This window comes from Dendrobates tinctorius, unplaced genomic scaffold, assembly GCF_039654945.1.
Source record: "Dendrobates tinctorius isolate UK_male_01 unplaced genomic scaffold, ASM3965494v1 ptg000155l, whole genome shotgun sequence".
NCBI classification, from domain to species: domain Eukaryota; kingdom Metazoa; phylum Chordata; class Amphibia; order Anura; family Dendrobatidae; genus Dendrobates; species Dendrobates tinctorius.
The window spans coordinates 7,430,662-7,455,240 of record NW_027361822.1 but is presented as its reverse complement, the minus strand read 5'-3'; the positions used below and the strand labels follow the sequence as shown (position 1 = coordinate 7,455,240).

The 24,579-nt window shown below is 45.8% G+C and overlaps 1 protein-coding gene across 1 annotated transcript in view; it reads right to left on the bottom strand.

Moving 5' to 3' along the window:
• The window catches only part of LOC141051171 (uncharacterized), a 218,882-nt gene that overhangs the window by 65,509 nt on the left and 128,794 nt on the right, over positions 1–24,579 (bottom strand). Inside the window, 3 exon segments of the mRNA XM_073548036.1 lie at positions 21,505–21,602; positions 21,686–21,809; positions 21,892–22,065. Coding sequence (XP_073404137.1) covers positions 21,505–21,602; positions 21,686–21,809; positions 21,892–22,065 — 396 coding nt within the window.

Sequence of the window (24,579 nt, the reverse complement as noted above, 5' to 3'; positions counted from 1 at the left end):
GGAGAAGTGGGAGAAGTTTATGGTTCTAGCTCGGTAGACAGAAAAGCAGGAGTCCTAATACTTATACATAAAGCATTGGCACACAGAGTTTCATCCGTAGAAATGGACCAGGAGGGTAGGGTAATCCGTTTTAAATTAGAGATAAATAATGAGAGTATTACCATGTACAATATATATGCCCCGAACATAAATCAAAAGAAATTTTTTATGTCCTTACAGAACAAAATACTGGCTGATAGTGGTAACAACATAATCATAGGAGGAGATTGTAATGAGGTGCTTAAGGAGGAAGAGGACAGAAAAAGGAGCTTAATATTAAATCCAGGAGAAGGGAAGAGATATAGGGGGAAAAAAGGTTATTTGGAAGATATGATATCAAATTGGCAGCTGAAAGATGCGTGGAGAACGTCACACCCTATGGATCGGGAATTTTCACATTACTCTCATGCACACAAAACATGGTCGAGAGTAGACATGTTCTTCGTGTCAGATAAGATACTACACAAAATGTGTGATGTCAATAGTGAGGACATGGTGATATCTGATCATAGTCCTATATCTCTAGACTTAGCTGACGCACATCAGAAAGGGACGGACTATCTATGGCGATTTCCAGGACGAATCGGTGGCGACACGCGTCGGGTCTCAGGACGCTCAGGCTCCACTTCTGATTGGAAACTAGTGCATAACCAAACTAAGGTTGAGCATTGCCTTCCCTTTATGCGGCTATTTTTTAGCCAGTACCACTTTATTTCAATGCGCTTGGTCAAACATGATAGTCTGAGCGGTTGTTAGGGAAATACATGCACTTCTAAGGGATTTGATCAATAACATTGCATTAGCGTGTTATATAGGCCAGATGCTGTTTGTGGACTTTTTGTACAATTTCTCACAGGTAAATTAGATCATATATATTTATTATAATTGGCTGATATATGGTTTATACCATCTCTTCCTGTGTATATAGCATATGTGGCTTTAATATTGTTTTATTTTTCTGCTATCAATTGCCAATATTTGTATTTTTGGTGTGTGCATTTATTTATGAATGTAGAATCATAGAATCATAGAATCATAGAATCGTAGAGTTGGAAGGGACCTCCTGGGCCATCTGGTCCAACCCCCTGCTCAAAGCAGGATTCGCTAAATCATCCCAGTTAGATGTCTGTCCAGCCTCTGTTTGAAGACTTCCATTGAAGGAGAACTCACCACTTCTCGTGGCAGCCTGTTCCACTCATTGATCACTCTAACTGTCAAAAAGTTTTTTCTAATATCTAATCTGTGTCTCCTCCCATTCAGCTTCATCCCATTGCTTCTAGTCTTTCCTTGTGCAAATGAGAATAAAGTTGATCCTTCTACAATGTGACAGCCCTTTAGATATTTGTAGACAGCTATTAAGTCTCCTCTCAGTCTTCTCTTTTGCAAACTAAACATTCCCAAATCCTGCAACCTTTCCTCATAAGACAGGGTTTGCAGACCGGTCACCATTCTGGTCGCTCTTTTCTGAACTTGCTCCAGTTGTGAGCCAGTTTACATGCAAAAACCTTTTATACTGTGGTATGCTATCTACATATACAGTGGGGCAAAAAAGTATTTAGTCAGTCAGCAATAGTGCAAGTTCCACCACTTAAAAAGATGAGAGGCGTCTGTAATTTACATCATAGGTAGACCTCAACTATGGGAGACAAACTGAGAAAAAAAAATCCAGAAAATCACATTGTCTGTTTTTTTTTTCATTTTATTTGCATATTATGGTGGAAAATAAGTATTTGGTCAGAAACAAAATTTCATCTCAATACTTTGTGATATATCCTTTGTTGGCAATGACAGAGGTCAAACGTTTTCTGTAAGTCTTCACAAGGTTGCCACACACTGTTGTTGGTATGTTGGCCCATTCCTCCATGCAGATCTCCTCTAGAGCAGTGATGTTTTTGGCTTTTCGCTTGGCAACACGGACTTTCAACTCCCTCCAAAGGTTTTCTATAGGGTTGAGATCTGGAGACTGGCTAGGCCACTCCAGGACCTTGAAATGCTTCTTACAAAGCCACTCCTTCGTTGCCCTGGCGGTGTGCTTTGGATCATTGTCATGTTGAAAGACCCAGCCACGTTTCATCTTCAATGCCCTTGCTGATGGAAGGAGGTTTGCACTCAAAATCTCACGATACATGGCCCCATTCATTCTTTCATGTACCCGGATCAGTCGTCCTGGCCCCTTTGCAGAGAAACAGCCCCAAAGCATGATGTTTCCACCACCATGCTTTACAGTAGGTATGGTGTTTGATGGATGCAACTCAGTATTCTTTTTCCTCCAAACACGACAAGTTGTGTTTCTACCAAACAGTTCCAGTTTGGTTTCATCAGACCATAGGACATTCTCCCAAAACTCCTCTGGATCATCCAAACGCTCTCTAGCAAACTTCAGACGGGCCCGGACATGTACAGGCTTAAGCAGTGGGACACGTCTGGCACTGCAGGATCTGAGTCCATGGTGGCGTAGTGTGTTACTTATGGTAGGCCTTGTTACATTGGTCCCAGCTCTCTGCAGTTCATTCACTAGGTCCCCCCGCGTGGTTCTGGGATTTTTGCTCACCGTTCTTGTGATCATTCTGACCCCACGGGGTGGGATTTTGCGTGGAGCACCAGATCGAGAGAGATTATCAGTGGTCTTGTATGTCTTCCATTTTCTAATTATTGCTCCCACAGTTGATTTCTTCACTCCAAGCTGGTTGGCTATTGCAGATTCAGTCTTCCCAGCCCGGTGCAGGGCTACAATTTTGTTTCTGGTGTCCTTTGACAGCTCTTTGGTCTTCACCATAGTGGAGTTTGGAGTCAGACTGTTTGAGGGTGTGCACAGGTGTCTTTTTATACTGATAACAAGTTTAAACAGGTGCCATTACTACAGGTAATGAGTGGAGGAAAGAGGAGACTCTTAAAGAAGAAGTTACAGGTCTGTGAGAGCCAGAAATCTTGATTGCTTGTTTCTGACCAAATACTTATTTTCCACCATAATATGCAAATAAAATGAAAAAAAAACAGACAATGTGATTTTCTGGATTTTTTTTTCTCAGTTTGTCTCCCATAGTTGAGGTCTACCTATGATGCAAATTACAGACGCCTCTCATCTTTTTAAGTGGTGGAACTTGCACTATTGCTGACTGACTAAATACTTTTTTTCCCCACTGTATATTTGGTCTGTTATTGAGATGTTTTTCTGTGGAGGTGAAGTTATGAGGGTTTGGTTCTATTGTGAACCTAGATGTTCAAGTCACATGTGTGACTAACTTTTAATGTTTTTAACAATTGGGTGTTTATTTGTTTGTGTCTAAATAAAGATTGTTACAAATTTTTGCTAAATCTTCTGTTGGGTGATCCCCATTGTGTGGCCTATTCCTTTTCTCTCTCTTTAACCCCTTCCTGACATCCGACGTACTATCCCGTCCACGGTACCCGGGCCCGTATGACCGTGGACGGGATAGTACGTCTACCGCGATCAGCGGCGCCCACGTGGTGAGCGCCGCTGATCGCGGCCGGGTGTCAGCTGATTATCACAGCTGACACCCGGCACAATGTGTCAGGGGCGGTCACGGACCGCCCCCGACACGTTAACCCCTTGCACACCGCGATCAAACACGATCGCGGTGTACCGGGGGTTAAAGGGAAGCATCGGCAGGGAGGGGGCTCCCTCCGTGCTTCCCTGAGCCCCCCACGGCAGCGCAATGTGCAGCGCTGCTGCGGGGGGCTCCTTTCCTCCAGGCCCCCGAATCCAAGATGGCGACGGGGGCCTGCAGGAAGCTGGCTTCCTCAGTGCCTGCAAAGCGCAGGCATGAGGAAGCCTTCTGCAGTGCCTGTGTCAGATCGCTGATCTGTCACAGTGATCTGTGATGTGACAGATCAGCGATCTGTCACAGGACAGTGATGTCCCACCTGGGACTATTTAATAAAGTAAAAAAAAAAATAAAAAAAGTGTAAAAATAATTTTACAAAAAAATCGCCAAATATATTAGAAAAAAAAAAAAAAATATTCCCCCAATAAATCCATTTTTTGGAAATAATAAAAAAAAAGAACAATAAAAGTACACATATTAGGTATCGCCGCGTCCGTAACGACCCGCCCTATAAAACTGTCCCATTAGTTAACCCCTTTAGCAAACCCCTTAAAAAATAAAAATAAAAAAAGAAGCAAAAAATAATGATTTATTATCATACCGCCAAACAAAAAGTGTAATAACGCGCGATCAAAAAGACGCATATAAATATCCATGGTACCGCTGAAAACGTCATCTTGTCCCGCAAAAAACGAGCTGCCACACAGCATCATCAGCGAAAAAATAAAAAAGTTATAGCTCGCAGAATAAAGCGATGCAAAAATAATTATTTTTTATATAAAATAGTTTTCATTGCATAAAACCGACAAAAACATAAAAAAAGACCTAAATGAGGTATCGCTGTAACCGTACTGACCCGAAGAATAAAACCGCTTTATCAATTTTACCGCACGTGGAACGGTGTAAACGCACCCCCCCCCAAAAGAAATTCATGAAACGCTGGTTTTTGTTCATTCTGCGTCCCAAAAATCGGAATAAAAAGCGATCAAAAAATTCCACGTGCCCGAAAATGGTACCAATAAAAACGTCAACTCGTCCCGCAAAAAATAAGACCTCACATGACTCGGTGGGTCAAAATACGGAAAAATTATAGCTCTCAATATGTGGTGATGCAAAAACTATTTTTACAATAAAAAGCGTCTTTTAGCGTGCGACAGCCGCCAAACATAAAAACCGCCATAAATAGTAAATCAAACCCCCCGTTATCACCCCCTTAGTTAGGGAAAAATAATAAAATAAAAAAAATGTATTTATTTCCATTTTTCCATTAGGGTTAGGGCTAGGGGTGTGTTGGGGTAGGGTTAGGGCTAGGGCTAGGGTTAGGGCTAGGGTTAGGGTTAGGGGCGTGTTGGGGTTCAGGTTGGAGTTAGAATTGGGGGTTTCCACTGTTTGGGCACATCAGGGGCTCTCCAAATGCAACATGGCGTCTGATCTCAATTCCAGCCAATTCTGAGTTGAAAAAGTCAAATGGTGCTCCTTCCCTTCCAAGCTCTGCTATGCGCCCAAACAGTGTTTTACCCCCACATGTAGGGTATCAGCCTACTCAGGACAAATTGCAAAACAATTTTTGGGGTCCAATTTCTCCTGTTACCCTTAGGAAAATAAAAAATTGGGGGCAAAAATATCATTTTTGTGGAAAAAAATGATTTTTTTATTTTCACGTCCGAGTGTTATAAACTTCTGTGACGCACTTGGGGGTTCAAAGTGCTCACCACACATCTAGATAAGTTCCGTGGGGGGTCTAGTGTCCAAAATGGGGTCACTTGTGGGGAGTTTCAATAGTTTAGGTACATCAGGGGCTCTCCAAACGCACATGACACCCACAGACTATTCCATCAAAGTCTGCATTCCAAAACGTCACTGCTTCCCTTCCGAGCCCCGACGTGTGTCCATACAGTAGTTTTCTCCCACATATGGGGTGTCAGCGTACTCAGGACAAATTGGACAACAACTTTTGGGGGTCCAATTTCTCCTGTTACCCTTGGGAAAATGAAAAAATTGGGGACTAATTGATCATGTTTGTGGAAAAAAATATGATTTTTTTATTTTCATGCCCGGGCATTATAAACTTCTGTGAAGCCCTTGGGGGTTCAAAGCGCTCACAACACATCTAGATAAGTTCCTTGGGGGGTCTAGTTTACAAAATGGTGTCATTTGTGGGGGGTTTCCACTGTTTAGGTACATTAGAGGCTCTCCAAAGGCAACATGACACCCGCAGACCATTCCATCAAAGTCTGCATTCCAAAACGTCACTACTTCCCTTCCGAGCCCCGACGTGTGCCCATACAGTAGTTTTCTCCCACATATGGGGTATCAGCATACTCAGGACAAATTGGACAACAACTTTTGGGGTCCAATTTCTCCTGGTACCCTTGGGAAAATAAAAAAATGGTGACTAAAAGATCATGTTTGTGGAAAAAATACGAATTTTTTATTTTCATGCCCGGGCGTTGTAAACTTCTGTGAAGCACTGGGGGGTTCAAAGTGCTCACCACACATCTAGATAAGTTCCTTGGGGGGTCTAGTTTACAAAATGGTGTCATTTGTGGGGGTTTCCACTGTTTAGGTACATTAGGGGCTCTCCAAAGGCAACATGACACCCGCAGACCATTCCATCAAAGTCTGCATTCCAAAACGTCACTACTTCCCTTCCGAGCCCCGACGTGTGCCCATACAGTAGTTTTCTCCCACGTATGGGGTATCAGCATACTCAGGACAAATTGGACAACAACTTTTGGGGTCCAATTTCTCCTGGTACCCTTGGGAAAATAAAAAAATGGTGACTAAAAGATCATGTTTGTGGAAAAAATACGAATTTTTTATTTTCACGCCCGGGCGTTGTAAACTTCTGTGAAGCACTGGGGGGGTCAAAGTGCTCACCACACATCTAGATAAGTTCCTTAGGGGGTTTAGTTTCCAAAATGGTGTCATTTGTGGGGGGGTTCCACTGTTTTGGTACATCAGGAGTTTTCCAAACGCGACATGGTGTCCGATCTCAATTCCAGCCAAAAACGTCAAATGGCGCTGCTTCCCTTCCGAGCTCTGCCATGCGCCCAAATAGTGGTTTACCCCCACATGTGGGGTATCAGCGTACTCAGGACAAATTGCACAATAACTTTTAGGGTCCTGTTACCCTTGGAAAAATAAGAATTGAGGGTGAAAAGATCATTTTTGTGGAAAAAATATGATTTTTTAATTGTATGGCTTTATGTTATAAACTTCTGTGAAGCCCATGGGGGTTCAAAGTTCTCACCACACATCTAGATAAGTTCCTTAGAGGGTCTAGTTTCCAAAATGGTGTCATTTGTGGGGGGTTTCCACTGTTTTGGTACATGAGGAGTTTTCCAAACGCGACATGGTGTCCGATCTCAATTCCAGCCAAAAACGTCAAATGGCGCTGCTTCCCTTCCGAGCTCTGCCATGCACCCAAATAGTGGTTTACCCCCACATGTGGGGTATCAACGTACTCAGGACAAATTGCACAATAACTTTTAGGGTCCTGTTACCCTTGGAAAAATAAGAATTGAGGGTGAAAAGATCATTTTTGTGGAAAAAATATGATTTTTTAATTGTATGGCTTTATGTTATAAACTTCTGTGAAGCCCATGGGGGTTCAAAGTTCTCACCACACATCTAGATAAGTTCCTTAGGAGGTCTAGTTTCCAAAATGGTGTCATTTGTGGGGGGTTTCCACTGTTTTGGTACATCAGGGGTTTTCCAAACGCGACATGGTGTCCGATCTCAATTCCAGCCAAAAACGTCAAATGGCGCTGCTTCCCTTCCGAGCTCTGCCATGCGCCCAAATAGCGGTTTACCCCCACATGTGGGGTATCAGCGTACTCAGGACAAATTGCACAATAACTTTTAGGGTCCTGTTACCCTTGGGAAAATAAAAATTGGGGTGAAAAGATCATTTTTGTGGAAAAAATATGATTTTTTAATTGTACCGCTGTACGTTATAAACTTCTGTAAAGCCCTTGTGGGTTCAAAGTTCTCACCACATATCTAGATAAGTTCCTTGGGGGGTCTAGTTTCCAAAATGGGGTCACTTGTAGGGGGTTTCCACTGTTTAGGTACATCAGGGACTCTCCAAACGTGACATGGCGACCAATCTGAATTCCAGCCAATTTTGCATTGAAAAAGTCAAACGGCGCTCCTTCCATTCTGAGCTCTGCCATGCGCCGAAACAGTCGTTCCCCCCACATATCAGGTATCTGCGTACTCAGGACAAATTGCACAATAACTTTTGCAGTTCAATTTCTCCTGTTACCCTTGGTAAAATAAAAAAAATTGAACCTGAAGTATTTTTTTTATGAAAAAAAGTTAGATGTTCATTTTTTTTTAAATATTCAAAAAAATTCCTGTGACGCACCTAAAGGGTTAATAAACTTCTTGAATGTGGTTTTGAGCACCTTAAGGGGTGCAGTTTTTAGAATGCTGTCACTTTTGGGTATTTTCTATCATATAGACCCCTCAAAGTGGCTTCAAATGTGATGTGGTCCTAAAAATAAAATGGTGTTGTAAAAATGAGAAATCGCTGGTCAACGTTTAACCCTTATAACTTCCTAACAAGAAAAATTTGGGTTCCAAAATTGTGCTGATGTAAAGTAAACATGTGGGAAATGTTAGTTATCAAGTTTTTTGTGTGCCGTATCTCTGTGATTTAAGGGCAAAAAAATTCAAAGTTGGAAAATTGCGAAATTTTCAAAATTTTCGCCAAATTTCCGTTTTTCTCACAAATAAACGCAAGTTATTTGAATGAAATTTTACCACTAACATGAAGTACAATATGTCACAAGAAAACAATGTCAGAATCCCCGGGATCCATGGAAGCGTTCCAGAGTTATGACCTCATAAAGGTACAGTGGTCAGAATTGTAAAAATTGGCCCGGTCATGAACGTGCAAACCACCCTTGGGGGTGAAGGGGTTAATCAGCATCAATTTTGTATAGGTCTGGTTGGATCCCCATTAATGTCAGTGGTGCCCCCGTGTGTTTAATTCCGATTTCCAGGAAACATGACAAGAGAGCAAGATTTTGTGAAACGGATGGGGGAATGGTGGACAGAGTTTTCAATGTATAATGAGGAGCACAAATCTAACCCTAGACTATATTGGGAAACAGCGAAGGTGGTGATAAGGGGAAACATCATGGCTTACACACAGAGAATAAAAAAACGAATAAAAGAGCAGTACTTAGCAGCAAGCAGCGAAGTTAGGAGCACCTATACAAAATATAAGAACTCACTACTGGATGAGGATAAAGAGAAATGGATGCGGGCCAAAAATTTTTGAAGAATGGGTGGAAGAAAGAGAGCAATTATATAGAAATCACTGGAAGGTAGAATTAAATAGGTATGGTGACAAAGCAGGGAGAATAGTGGCTAATTTGGCTAGGGGAAGATATGTGGGTACATCTATAATGGCAATTAGAGATAAAAAAAGGACAACGACTGACTAATCCCAAAGATATAAACAGAGTGTTGGGCAAATTCTATGCTAGGTTATACAAGGATGAGGATCATCAAGATGTAGCGGGGGAGACATAGCTGGGTAGAGTTGATATCCCTAAACTGACGGAGGAGGAATTACAGGATTTAAATGGTTGCATCATGGAGGAAGAAACATGGATTTTTGTGAGTACTCACCGAAAAATCCTTTTCTCAGAGACGCTCATTGGGGGACACAGAGACTGTGGGTGTGTGCTACTGCCGTCTGGAGGCTGACACTAGGCATACAAAAAACAAGTTAGCTCCTCCTCCACCGCATACACCCTCGCCCCGGTAGCGGGCGGAAACCAGTTTAGTGCAAAAGCAGTAGGAGAACATACAAAAAACAGCCTTAATGCCACAAATCATATGTCTGAAAAAGGATCACCCTGTGTTAAACAAAAATCATATTAAATAATAAACATGAGCCAACCGGCTATCAGGGTGGGTGCTGTGTCCCCCAATGAGCGTCTCGGAGAAAAGGATTTTACGGTGAGTACTCACAAAAATCCATGTTTCTCCTTCGTCTCATTGGGGGACACAGAGACTGTGGGACGTCCTAAAGCAGTCCCTGGGTGGGATAACACTCACCAATCCAAGCCGCATGCTTTCCTGTCTAAAGGTGTGCCACTGCTGCTTGGAGAATTTTCCTGCCCAGGCTCGCATCTGACGAAGCCTGAGTATGCACCCTGTAATGTTTACAAAAAGTGTGCAGGCTGGACCAGGTTGCTGCCTTGCATACCTGTTCTGCCGAAGCCTGGTGCCGAAGCGCCCAAGAGGCTCCCACTGCCCGAGTAGAGTGTGCTCCAATCCCTGCTGGAATTGGCGTGCCTCTAATACGGTAAGCCTCCTGAATGGTTAGGCGAATCCATCTGGCTATGGTTGACCGTGAGGCTGCGAGGCCCCTCCTGCGCCCTTCGGGGATCACAAACAGCGAGTCCGTCTGGCGAAACGGTGCTGTCCTCGACACGTACCTCCTGAGAGCTCTTACCAGATCCAACGTGTGGAGAGCTTTTTCCACTCTGTGCACTGGCGCTGGACAGAAAGAAGGCAGCACAATGTCTTCATTAATATGGAACGAGGATACTACCTTTGGTAAAAAAGGCGGCGGAGGTCTAAGGACTACCTTGTCCTTAAAAAAGGTCAGGAAAGGGGCTCTACAAGATAACGCTCCCAGTTCTGATACCCGCCTAATGGACGTTATGGCTACCAGGAACACTACCTTCCTGGAGAGATATGCCAATGAAATCTCCTGTAATGGCTCAAACGGGGCCTCCTGCAGGACAGTCAGGACCAGATTAAGGTCCCAGGCCTCTAATGGCGCTCTGAAGGGGGGCACTAAATGAACGACCCCCTGCAGGAACGTTCTGACCTGCAAATTGGTAGCGATCTTTCGCTGAAACAGGACCGACAGGGCCGATATCTGTCTCCTAAGGGAACTTGGCGCCAAACCTGCATCTAGTCCGGACTGAAGGAAAGCCAGGATATTGGGCACCGAGAAGGACAATGGCGGAACCCCGTGTTCCCGACACCACTGGAAGAAAACCTTCCAAGTGTTATGGTAGATCCTTGCCGAGGCCGGCTTCCGAGCGTTTACCATTGTCGCGACTACTTCGCGCCCAAAACCCGCCTGGGTCAGCACCCAAGATTCAATGGCCATGCCGTCAAACGCAGGGCCCCTAAGTTCGGGTGGCAGATCGGTCCCTGGGACAGTAAATCTGGTAGTTCCGGTAGCCGCCATGGCACGTCTGCGATGAGTTGTACCAGGTCCGCGTACCATGCCCGTCAGGGCCAGTCCGGAGCCAGCAGAATTGCCGGAACCCCCTCCGTTTTGATCTTTCTGATGACCCTCGGAAGAAGTGGCAGCGGCGGAAACAAGTATGGGAGCCGAAATTGGTTCCAGGGTAGCACCAAGCATCCGCTGAGATTGCTCGCGGGTCCTGAGACCGGGCGACGAATACGCCCACCTTGGCGTTCTTCCTGGAGGCCATCAGGTCCACGTCTGGTGTTCCCCAGCGCTGGCAAATCTGCTGGAACACCTCGGGGTGCAGTGACCACTCTCTGGCCGTGATGTCCTGGCGGCTTAGGAAATCTGCTGCCCAATTCTCGACGCCTGGAATGTGAACCGCTGAGATCATCGAGTGGCTCCTCTCGGCCCAGTGGAGCACATGTCCAATCTCGCGCATGGTTGCCTTGCTGCGTGTGCCTCCCTGGTGATTCACGTACGCTACTGCCGTGGCGTTGTCCGACTGAATCCGAATTGGGTATCCCGCTAGCATGTGTTGAAACTGCTGCAAGGCCAACCGCACTGCCCGAATCTCCAACAGATTGATAGGGAGACGAGCTTCCCGAGGCGACCACTGCCCCTGCGCCGTGTGGTGACGGAAGATTGCCCCCCAACCGGAGAGACTCGCATTGGTCGTGATCACTAACCAATGATCCGGAGGAAAGGGCTTCCCCTGCCGAAGCGATAGATCGCGTGTCCACCATTGAAGAGTCCGTCGGACCTGAGCGGACAACCTGCACGGGTGATCGAGCGAGAACGGGCTCCTGTCCCAAGCTGCTAACAGGGCATGCTGCAGGGGACGGAGATGAAACTGAGCAAACGGGATTGCTTCCATCGCTGCCACCATCCTGCCCAGGACCCTCATCCCGAATCGGATAGTATGGGGGCCTGGCTGTTGGAGTCTTCGAGCTCCCTGTCGGAGTGCCCGAGCCTTGTCTTGAGGGAGAATTACCAATCCCTGGGAGGTATCGAATATCATCCCTAGGAATACAATCCTCTGAGCCGGTGTGAGGCATGACTTCTTCCTGTTGACCACCCATCCTAGGCGCGACAGGGTATCCAATGTGATTCTGACATTCTCCTTGCACGCTGGAAGGGACGGACCCTTTACCAGGAGGTCGTCCAAGTATGGTAAAACCACTATGCCATGAGAATGTAGAATGGCCATGACGACCGCCATCACCTTCGTGAATACTCTGGGGGCCGTGGCCAAACCGAAAGGCAGGGCCACAAACTGGAAGTGCCGCCCCTCGATCGCAAACCGTAGATATCTCTGATGCGGGGGAAAAATAGGGATGTGTAAATATGCATCCTGAACGTCGATCGAGGCCAGGTATTCTCCCCTCTCCATGGAGGATATAACCGACCGGAGGGATTCCATGCGGAAATGCCTGACCCTGACGAACCTGTTCAGGAGCTTTAGGTCCAGAACCGGCCTTACTGCTCCATCCTTCTTGGGTACCACGAACAGGTTGGAATAAAAACCTTGGGTTCTTTCGTCCTTCGGTACCGGGACAATGACCCCTTTGCGCTGCAGTACCTCGATGGCCCCCCGCAATGCCTCTGCCCGAGACCTTGTTTTGGGAAGCCGGGAAGGAAAAAATCGCGTCTGCGGAAGTTTTATAAACTCTATCTTGTACCCGGAGGATATCAACTCTGTCACCCATGCGTCGCGTGCCACCGCGACCCATATGTGACAGAACCGGCGCAGGCGTCCGCCAATCCTGCTGTCCTTGGGTACCGCACGTCTCGAGTCATTTTGTAGAGGGCCTCTGGGACCTGGTCCCCCTTGCCCTGGGCGGGCGTCCCCGCATCCTGCCCAGCGGGTTGGTCCTGTAGGTGACCTGACGCTCCTTGTCCTGATTGTAGCGCGCGGGCGTGGAGGCACTGGCTGTTGCCGTCCACCCGGGGGCGCGAAATGCCCGAAAACGCGCCTGAGGTTGACGAAACGGCGTCCTTGTCTTCTGTTGTGGGAGAAAACTGCTTTTTCCCCCTGTTGCGTCCGAAATAAGTTTGTCCAATTCTTCCCCAAATAGTCGGTTCCCCTGAAAGGGTAGGGAAGTCAGGGATTTTTTAGAAACCGAATCAGCCCGCCATAGCCTTAACCATAAGGCTCTTCTAATGGCGATTGCGTTTGCTGCTGCAAGTGCTGCGCTATTAGCTGCATCCAAGGATGCGTTAATTAAATAGTCACCCGCCATCGCGATCTGACTTGCTATCTCGGCCACCTTTGTTGGCTACTCTCTATCCTGCAGGATCCCATTCAAAGTATCTGACCAGGACATCATGGCTTTGGCTACCCATGTTGCCGCAAACGAAGGGAAGAGCGCCGATCCCGATGCTTCATACACCGAGCGCGCTAATCCCTCTATGAGCCGATCCGTGGGGTCTTTGATGGCGGAACCACTAGGCACTGACAATAGGGACCTTGAGGCCAGGCGGGATACCGGGGGATCCACCACCGGAGACTCTGCCCATTTTTTACAGAGCTCTGGCGCAAATGGATATCTTGATTCTAGCGTCCGTTGTCCCGAAAACCGCTTGTCTGGCCGTTCCCGGTGCCGCTGCACTATATCCTCGAACTCCGGATGAGTGCTGAACACTCTACGCGGCTTCCGGGCCTTTCTAAAAGACACCTTATGGCCTGCGGTTAGGGTGACCTCATCAATACCCAGGGTCTGGTTTACGGCTTCAATGAGACTGTCTACCGTCTCCCGACACCCCGGGGTGTCCAGGTCCAAGGACTCCTCCACGTCCTCTACTGAACCTTGCTCGCTCCCTGAAAAGGGTGACGGCGAGCGTGATGCCACACTCGCAGATGCTGAAGCACTGGAGGGGCCTGGCGACACAGTATGGGTTCTCTTCCTATGTGCCTGTCTAGAGAGAGTGCGGCCCCTGCAGGCCGGCGGCTCATGTGAGGAGGCAGAACCCTCCCAACCAGGGGAGCCGTCATCTCTACCCCTATCCGGGGCCTGAAGGGTCTCAATTGCCTTAGTTAGTGAAACCATAGACCGCGAGAGTGATACCGCCCATTCAGGGGGTTCCGGACCTCTGGGCTCTGTCGCAGGGGAGGGCTCCTGGGCGCGTTCGTTGTCACAGGTTTCACATAATTTACTGGTCTGCGCTCGTGGGAACCTAACCCCACAGGAAACGCATGCGGCATAGAAGGATGTGTGCGCTTTTCCTTTTCCAGACATACTGCTGGAACAGGCTCTCCCTTTTTTTTTTTCTTTTTTTTTTTTTTTATTCTACCTTCTGAGGAGGGTGAATGAGGAGGAGAGGGGGGCACCTGTATGGTCTAGCGTGGCCTCAGGACGGGGTCACACTTACCCGGTCCTGCAGTCCTCTTTCCCGCTCCCTCCGCACTCCCGCTAGCACTGACGGTGCTCTGCGGCTGCGGTAAGCTTCTTACAGCCTACCCCAGACTACCGGCGGGGCCTCCATCTTATCTGGCGCCCGCCCCGGCCAGGAGGGGGCGGCGCCGGAAGTGACGTCAGACGCGACGTCGTGCTGAAGGCGGGACTTCCGCCCGCGGCCCCGGCCGGAGCCGCGGGCTAAATTAACGATGCCCCACCGCAGGAGGCGGGGGGCGCCCTGGCGGCCCCGCTATCCCGGCGATCCCGCCGGCACCCTCATGAAGCGCTCTCCTCCACCACCGCTGGGGAATCTTCCCGCGGCCCACGTGTAGGTATAGGGAGGGAGGAGAGGAGGAGGAGGAGGAGGGAGCAGGGAGAGGAATCCAAGAACCTGCCACGCTAACCTGAAACGTCCCAGGGGCTCTCCCCAGCCATCCATACCTGCCCTCAGCAGGGGCTATGAGGTAATCCATTTTTGGACGGCGCAGGCACCCTGACTCCGTCTGCCCTGTAGGGGCAAGGAGAGGGACCGTCCGCCGCCGTGCAGCACCGCCGTCATGCGTTGGTGGAGCAGTGGGGGCGCACAGACTAGTCTTGTGCCGCTGTGCAAGCCCATGGTTTCGATACCTAGGGGTGGACAGGGCTAAGTCTGGCATAGTGTCCAACGTCGCGGGAGAGGAGACGTGGAGGGACTCTCGCACGTAGTCGCCCGTTGCTGGTTTGGGGAAATCGGATCCTTTCTATAGGATCCGTTGCCCCTGTCTCTTCTTCATAAAATAATAAACACGAAAAATAGATGTCTGGGGAAAAGTCCCAGAGGTGTCCCTCGGTGCGGGAAAGGATATGCGGAGCGATGCTCAACGCGTGCTCGCCCGTTGCTGGTTTGGGGAGATCGGACCCTTTAATAATAATAATAATAATAATAATCTTTATTTATATAGCGCCAACATATTCCGCAGCGCTTTACAGTTGAACAGTTTCAAACACAACAGTCATAAGTAACAACGTTAACAATACAATAATTAAAGCGAAATAAGACGACCCTGCTTGTGGAGCTTACAATCTACAATGAGGTGGGGGAGATACAAAGCATAGGTTTGTATTTACAATGATGTATTTACAATGACGGTCCAGCCATCTTCAGGGGGTGGGGGTTAGATGGAGATAGTGAATGGGCTACACACACACACAAACATAACATGACTTTGATTACTGAATGTGATAGGCCGCTCTGAACAAATGCGTTTTGAGCGAGCGCCTAAAACTATGCAAATTGTGGATGATCCTAATATCTTGGGGTAGAGCATTCCAGAGGATTGGCGCAGCACGGGAGAAGTCTTGGAGTCGGGAGTGGGAGGTACGGATTAGGGCAGAGGTTAGTCGAAAGTCATTTGCAGAGCGCAGCGGTCGGTTAGGCCGATAGACAGAAATGAGGGAGGAGATGTAAGGGGGTGCCGCACTGTGGAGAGCTTTGTGGGTGAGAACAAGTACTTTGAATTGTACCCTGTAATGAATTGGCAGCCAGTGTAACGACTGGCGAAGAGCGGACGCGTCTGAGTAACGATTAGCCAGATGGACAACCCTGGCTGCTGCATTAAGGATAGACTGGAGAGGGGAGAGTCGAGTGAGAGGGAGGCCAATTAATAGAGCATTACAGTAGTCCAGGCGGGAGTGGATCAGGGCGACAGTGAGAGTTTTTGTTGTTTCCATGGTGAGAAAAGGGCGGATTCTAGAGATGTTCTTTAGGTGTAAGCGGCATGAGCGGGCAAGAGATTGTATATGGGAGGTGAAGGAGAGATCGGAGTCGAACATAACACCCAGACAGCGTGCCTGCTGTCGGGGTGTTATTATGGTGCCACCCACAGAGAGGGAAATGTCAGATTTAGGGAGGTTAGTAGATGGTGGGAGCAGAAGAAGTTCAGTTTTGGAGAGGTTGAGTTTCAGATAGAGAGCAGACATGATGTTGGAGACTGCAGACAGACAGTCAGTGGCGTTCTGTAGTACAGCGGAGGTAAGGTCAGGGGATGATGTGTACAGTTGTGTAGATGGTACTGAAAGCCAAATCTGCTGATGGTCTGTCCAATTGGGGCCGTATAGAGAGAGAAGAGAAGGGGGCCAAGGACTGAGCCCTGAGGTACCCCAACAGTGAGAGGAAGAGGAGATGAAGTGGAGCCAGAAAACAGAACACTGAAGGAGCGGTCGGAAAGATAGGAGGAGAACCAGGAAAGAGCAGTGTCCTTAATGCCTAGTGACTGGAGCCTAGAGAGTAGGAGAGGATGGTCAACAGTGTCGAAAGCTGCAGAAAGGTCGAGAAGAATGAGCAGAGAGTGGTCACCATTACGTTTTGCTGTCAGAAGGTCATTGGTCACTTTGATGAGTGTAGTTTCTGTCGAATGTAGGGGGCGGAAACCGGACTGTGAAGGGTCTAGGAGGGAGTGAGTGGAGAGGTAACGGGTAAGGCGTGAGTATATCAGGCGCTCCAAGAGTTTAGAGATGAAGGGGAGATTGGAGACTGGTCTGTAGTTGTTTGTGCAGGATGGGTCGAGGGTGGGTTTCTTTAGTAATGGAGTAATGATAGAGTGTTTGAAGGAGGAGGGGAAAATGCCAAAGGAGAGGGAGAGATCCTTTCTATAGGATCCGTCGCCCCTATCTCCTCTTCATAGTGGGAACCGAAAAAACCTAGTCTGGAGAAAACCAGACTGCGTGTGCCTCCAAAGACACTAAGCAAAAAACTGGTTTCCGCCCGCTACCGGGGGGAGGGTGTATGCGGTGGAGGAGGAGCTAACTTGTTTTTTGTATGCCTAGTGTCAGCCTCCAGACGGCAGTAGCACACACCCACAGTCTCTGTGTCCCCCCAATGAGACGAAGGAGAAATTAGTATGGCAATAAAAGGACTGGGGGCCAATAAGGCTCCAGGTCCCGATGGATTTAATGGTTCATTTTATAAGGCGCTGAGTGAGAAAATAGTTCCCACGCTTAAAGATTTATATAATCACATTTTGCAAGGGGAACCTATGTCAGAAGGGATGAATACGGCCTACATAAAGCTTCTGCCGAAGGGAGGGAAGGATTTGGAACACCCTTCGGGATATAGACTGATATCATTAATAAATCAAGATGTTAAACTTCTCTCAAAAATAATGGCAGACAGGCTGGCTAGGATACTGCCTAGATTGATATCAAAGCAACAAACAGGTTTTGTGAAGGGAAGATCAGCCGTTACTAATATAAGGAAAGCCATGTTATTGCTAGACAAGATTAGAGGGAAGCATTTGGATAAGGGAGAGGATTCAGCTATGGTCACACTGAACGCAGAAAAAGCGTTCGATAATGTAAGGTGGCCATGGCTGGGTCAAGTGTTGGATAAAATAAATCTGGTAGGTCCGTTTAGACAATTTTTGGCGGTACTATATCAGAATCCCAAAGCAATGGTATACACGCCGGGGTTTCTCTCAGATGCCTTCGAGCTGAAAAAGGGAACGAGGCAGGGGTGCCCGCTGTCCCCCTTACTGTTTAATTTGGCGATAGAACTTATGTCGAGATATTTAAGTGATTGCAATTCCTACAAAGGGATAAAGGTGGGAAATGAGACAGTCAAGAGTGCCCTATTTGCAGATGACATAATTCTGTTCATGAACAACCCAGAGAAGATCTCCCTATGCTGCTGCTTGAAATGGAAAAGTTTTGAAAATTCTCGGGCTTTCATTTAAATAAGTCTAAATGTGAGATTCTGTTCATGAGGAGTGAAGTAAAACGTGGCCAGGAGAGTAATATAATGGGTATCCCGAAAGCGACAACATCTATAAAGTACTTGGGAATTTATTTGGGGAGAACGCCGAAACAGATTTATGATCTCAATTATAAGCCTATCATAGACAAAATAGAGAAGGAGTTGGGGAGGTGGGGAAATCTACCCCTCTCGCTGCTGGGTCGCTGCCACCTAATCAAGATGACAAGCTTTGCGAGATTACTGTACCCAATGCAAACTATCCCAATGTTAATTCGTCACGCAGATGTTCTCAGATTAAACAAGGCCTTTTCTAAATTCATCTGGAGGGGTAAAAGAGCGAGATTGGCTATAAGAACTCTAATGCACACAAAGGAGGGAGGGGGAGTGGGATTGCCAAATATTAGGGGATGTAATTCATTGTATGTAATGAGCAATGTAATAGACTGGATTTAAAAAACGGGGCGATATACTGACTACGAATTGGAAACGGAATTTTGTGGTTTGTGGGACATGAGGGCGCTGCTACATACGCCGCTGTCACACATACCGCCAAACATTAAATATTCGGTAATATGTAAAGATACCATTGCCACATGGAAGGCAGTAAGAAAAAAACTAAAAATGTTGTGGAGAGCGTCGAAACACCTGAATCCTTGGGCATTTCCTGCCTTTAGATTAGGAAGAGAAAATAAATTCTACACAGAGTGGTTGGGGAAAGGTATACAGACGTTAGGGGACTCACTACATCTACAAGAAGGCCGCTGGTTGACGGGATTGGAAGTGATAGACAAATTTGAGCTGCCGAGATTTCATTTGATGTTATATAGTCATTTAAAGCATTATGTATTAAACCTCCTTCAGGATGTGAGGAAGGAAATCGATTCAGAAATATGGGAGGACTTGGTTACCAAAGACATTGGAGAAATATCTATCACCTCAATATATGGGATGCTGAGGGACATATTACGCCCTTCAGGGAAGGGCAAAATATTTCACAAATGGGAAAAACATATACATGATGAAGAACTTGAGCATAAGATTCTGCGGGGCTGGGAATTGGTAAGAAAGCATATCATCAATAAACAATGGAGAGATAGTCAGTTCAGAATAATGCATAAAACAATATGTGGCTTCAATATACCTCCGACTCCGCAGAGTCCTGATAGGCAGACAAGTTGCCCAAAATGTACAATGCCCAAAACAGACACAGAACATGGATTGTGGTCATGACCAAGGACACAAGAACTCTGGTTAAAAGTCCAGGAAATGTATCTGAAGATCTGTGGGATATGGGTAGAAGTAGATCCATTGTGTTGGCTGTTTCACTTTACGACGGGTAAAACAAGAGGGGGACGGCCACATGACTTGTTTCACACCATTGCAATGTTGACAAAACGTCTAATTCTGGAACACTGGCTAGCTACAACACTCCCAGGGATAAAAAAGATCAAGGAAGGTTTAACATCGGTCTTATTTTTGGAAAAAAGAGAAACAGAAAGAAATAAAGAGAAAATGACGAAAACATTTTTTTTAAAAAATGGAGAGTGTTTATAGAAACGTCACTGACCACCAGAGAAATTCAAGACTTAATGAGCGCCTTTGTGGATTCGGATTGGTATCTATTAGAGGATTTGAGTGGTAATCTGGGTAAACTGAAATGTGTTATATGAGCTATATGGAGGATAAGGTGGAGCTGGAGATAAGGTGTCTGATCTCAGTCAATGTGATCTATGAAAATGTGGACGTATGGGGGTTTGATAATTTTATATTTGTTAAGTTTATTTTTGCTTCTATTCAGGGTTAGGTGATAAGCATGTTTAAATATGCTCTTTGTAACAATTCAATGCAATGTTTATAACTTGTAATATTCAACTTCATTACAAAATCAATAAAAATGATGTTTCAAAAAAAAAAAAAAACAAACTTGCTATTTCTAAAAAAAAAAGAACAAAAACAAAAAAAAACATTCTCCCCAAACTCTACTCCACCTCCACCAGCCTGAACTGGTCATGTCCATAATGGGGTGTTCATCGATTCATGCTGACTGTACAAAATTCTCACTCTTCCATCAGCAAGGTGCAAAAATTAACTAATCTGACCAAACCTTATATTCCTCAGTGATATCATTCTTGAGCTTTTTCCTACTGGAGATGCATTTCTACTTGGACAGCACTGTGTTAGAGTTTGCGGATCGCACCAAATATACTGTAAATTATTAGAAGGTGCGATCGCAACCCGGGGTCCACCGTGTGGTGATGGAGGAACCGCAGCTAGTAAACAATGGCGGAACGATGCTGCGTGCGAGCACCGTAAACACTCGGAGTTAAGAGTCACTCCGTGTGGAAAGAGTGCCAAGTACCTGCTCGGTGGCTCCACAGAGTGGTACAACAAGAGATCATTCAAGCCTATACCCTGATAGGCTTCACAAGTGTATAGAGATAATGATGCTAATTGGGGTCCCTATAGCTACCACGCAGGAAAGTCTAAGCTGGTGGTTGCGCTTGCTCTGACACTCGGTGTGCAATCTGCACATGCGACTTAGGACGCCCGGAGTCAGATGCTGAGCCAAGCGGAAGTTTCCACCCTACACTGCCTGTCTAGACACACGTGCACACAGGGTGGTAACGTATCCACCAACATACCAAACACAAATGATCTTAGAGTGCCGACGCGCGCTCCAGGGTTCCCTTTATACATTCCTGTTCAAGTTCAGTCAGACAGGACCTTGCTCTTGGACCAATCCGAAATTGCCACGTCACTCGAGCAGCTGACGACTGACCACCAATGAGACGTCGCCACCTCATGAGCATGCTCAGTAGGGAGATTTCCGGACTTAACCTCTGGAACGTCTCTTTGCCACTGCCTGTTGCTAGTTACTATAGCTTTGGCTATAGAGCCAGAAGTAATCAAGCGCACAGCATGAGTCTGAGCAAGACGCTGAGACCGCTGTCTTTGCTGAGCAGCCTCCACTGCGGCTGGAGCAGAAAGGGAGACTGCAGAGGCTGACGAAGCTTGGGATCTACCCTGTGCAGCGGGAGAATCCCAGCGCCTAACACACTGCCCCTCAAGATGGTCGTCTGCTGTTAGACATGCTAAGAAATGTAGAGCTGTGAAATTTGAACACATAAGTCAAAGCATCAGTGTTGTATCCAGATAGAGATCTCCACAGACTTATTTCATCAACAAGTAGAGTACAGCCACAGCATCCCCTTTTATTGGACTTTTCTTCAATCACAGCATTCTTTGCATTCTATTTACACCATTACATGTAAAACTCCACAATGTTGGCAGCTTTTGAAATACAGACCCCGTGTAATCTAGCATAGATGTCGCTGAGATCACTCAATTTTCACAATCTAATATGAATTCACACTGAACTTTATCAACAGCAAGCTTGGCCTCTATACAGAAAAGACCGGTGTGTCTAATAATTTGGCCTTTCAGTGTCTAATAGAGGTGCATAAAATGAAACTGAACACAAGACCTCACAGCCTTCTACACATCATAGGGGAGATTTCATTACATTTTTTCTCCATCTACCTGATGATCCTGAGGAACATCGGGATCTTCTTGTTTACAGTCTTGTGGAAGAAGAGGACGGGGACATCTCTCTGGTGTTGTCCTTTTACTGGATAGAACTGGAGGAAACACATACAGGGACTGAATCCATTCTTTACATACAGATAATTATAGGCCGTGTGTATTTAGTCCTGTCTATTACCTGGTGATGTGAAGGGCTGGGGAATCTCCATCACGACGTCATTGTACAGATCTTTGTGTCCTTCTAAATACTCCCACTCCTCCAAGGAGAAATAGACGGCAACATCCTGACACCTTATAGGAACCTAACACATACAATGATACAGTCATCTCCCAAACCCTTCATAGCGTTACTGTATAATGTCCCAGCATTCCCAGCAGTGTCACCTCTCCAGTCAGCAGCTCAATCATCTTGTAGGTGAGTTCTAGGATCTTCTGGTCATTGATGTCCTCATGTATCAGGGGGTGAGGTGGAGGCCCCGTGATTGGGCTCAGGGGTATTCCCCATCCCTCAGACACAGGGGCCTGACAGCGCTCACTAGAGGTCTTCTTCACTACTGTGTAATCCTGGTTATGGAGAGACACATTAATAAACCTCACTACAGACATTTCCAGAGTCCTCACCTCTCCAGTTCTGTCCATCTGTTATTCTCATAGATAAGTGTGATGTAACGTGACATCATCAGATTCTCTCACCTCTCCAGTAAGACGGAAGAGGATCTCTAGGGTGAGGTCTAATATCCTCTCCGCCATCTTGTCCTTATCCATCATTAATGGGTCAATCAGCAAAATTCTCTTATATAGAAGATCTTAACTGAGAGGCTTCAATATTGTAGAGACCTGAATGGGAGAGAAGGTGAGAAAATGTAACACCATAAAGATCCCTTGTAAAAAATACAACTTCTGGAAATAATATTGGAAACTCTTTTGAAAAAAAATAGGATTCCATCTGAATCCATTGGTTTTAAACCAGATTTAGGATTTTTTTAAAGACTGCAAAGCAGTTCTGTTTAATAGAGAATGTTTAGGATTTGGGTAGAAAAATCCAATTAAACTTTACCAAGAATGGTGGAAAGATACTTAAAGTGGGATATGTGTTTCAAATTCTTAATCAGGAAATATAGTTGTTATTCCTGCGTAAAAAAAGATAGGGGATTGCTAACCAGAACTATCCTACACTGCAAACTGCTCTTCTTTCACTCATACTACATGTCTACCCCTCAACATGTCACCATCTTGCTTCCTTTAAAACATAATAAAGTTTACAGTATAATTCCAATATGTATTTTAAGTTCATATTCTGGCAACATGGCAAAATTAACTCATGTGATTGCAATCTTCTGGATCAGGTGGTTGGTAAACAAGTCACGTATCCGTACAAAAGAAAATCTTAGGCCGTCTGGCCAGAAACATTACAGTAGAGATGAGTGAATCAATTCAATAAAATCAAATGTTAAGAAATTTGCAAGACCCAGCGAATTTGAACAATTTGAGATTCGTCTCTTACAAATCGTTCCAAAAATGCTCGCTACCATTTTACACATTTAAGGAAAGGGAATACAGTAGCCCTTTTAGATCAATTTAGGATAGTGAGAATATACAGTATCAGAGCCCACAGCAATAAAGCTAGGGTGAGAAAGTCATTGGACAAATACTCCAGACAGTGTGTGTTGTATGAATGTAGCACTGAAGATGAGTGTAGTAGTCTACAACCATCATAGAGATTCAGTTGATAAGAGAAGAGAGAGATAGGAGAGGTACCACCAGCAGTACTAGCATGGTTAATCAGTGATATACAATATTTTACGTGGACTGACAGCTATTCCTGCTGTTTTTTAATTACACATTTTTACTAAAATCTTCATGCACTAGAAAGCTGCAAGCCAATACTGTGTCACTTAGAGATAGTGTACTTGTCGCAAGTGAGTGATTGTACTGAGCTTTTGTATTCCGTACCTAGAGAATCGGCTGAAACTAAAGTGTTGTACATGTCACAAACATTTTTTTTCACACCCGATTTACTAGTCAAATTTCATATCTGTACACACCACACCAAGATAGCTGCCTATTGCAGTTGCTGACTTTTTGGACATATAACTTCTGACCTAGCATTTCTTCCGAAGTCGTTTCTAAAGAGGGAATAATTGGGGTTGAAAAGATTGACAAGATTTAATTACAGTGTTGTAAAACCTTAAGGTCAATGAAAAAGTGACAATGGCAACAGATATAGCAATTTAAAGAACAAAAATCCATACAGTACTAAGGATGTGGGAGCCACAGAGGCAGCAGCACTACTGGCACCATTTGCCTCTGCCAGTGCATTAATGAGGAGCATGTCATGGAATATATGTCACATCATTTGTATCAGGATGATGCTAACTCTGACATTCGAACTACCATTTGGAGTTAGTGCTCTACATAGTCCTCCTATGACACTGCCATAAACATTAATCTTTTTCACAGTGAACTTTCAATTCCGTCAATGACAGCTCCCTCTGTTCTTCCCCTTAGTCCCCTAAGACATAGCACGCATACATGGTGCTGGGTAACTGGCAGTGGAAGCCAAGGTGGCTGTGGCAACTTTACAGGTGGGAATTGGGCTAGAGTTAGCGTGGTCAGAACATTTCCTACACTGAGGCAACGTTCAGTCGTTAGGAATACTGATAGGAATAATGATAGATGTGGACAAGCCATGTTATAAAATCTAAGTGATGAAGATATATTGTCATTACCGAAGAAGGGTGGTGGTATTGACACTAAAGAGGGTAGCTGCTATCCGGACTAAATATCTTTTGGAAACAGATCTGCTTATTCTGAGGTCATGTCAGGAGTAAATGGTGCCACAACTGTTGATGATGGAGGCTTAACAGCAACTGAAAGATCTGGTCATGGTGGTGGTATCTTAGGTGTGGGAATTCTTTCTAATTAATCCTATGCAGTGTGCAGGCTCTGCAGGAGAAAAATAACTCATTGACATCCTGTCTCAAATAGACTAGGCACTATGGCACTGCATCAGCACTTGAAGTGCACCCCCTGCTCAATTGGGGAAAAACAATATGAGCAAGTTATCCTTCT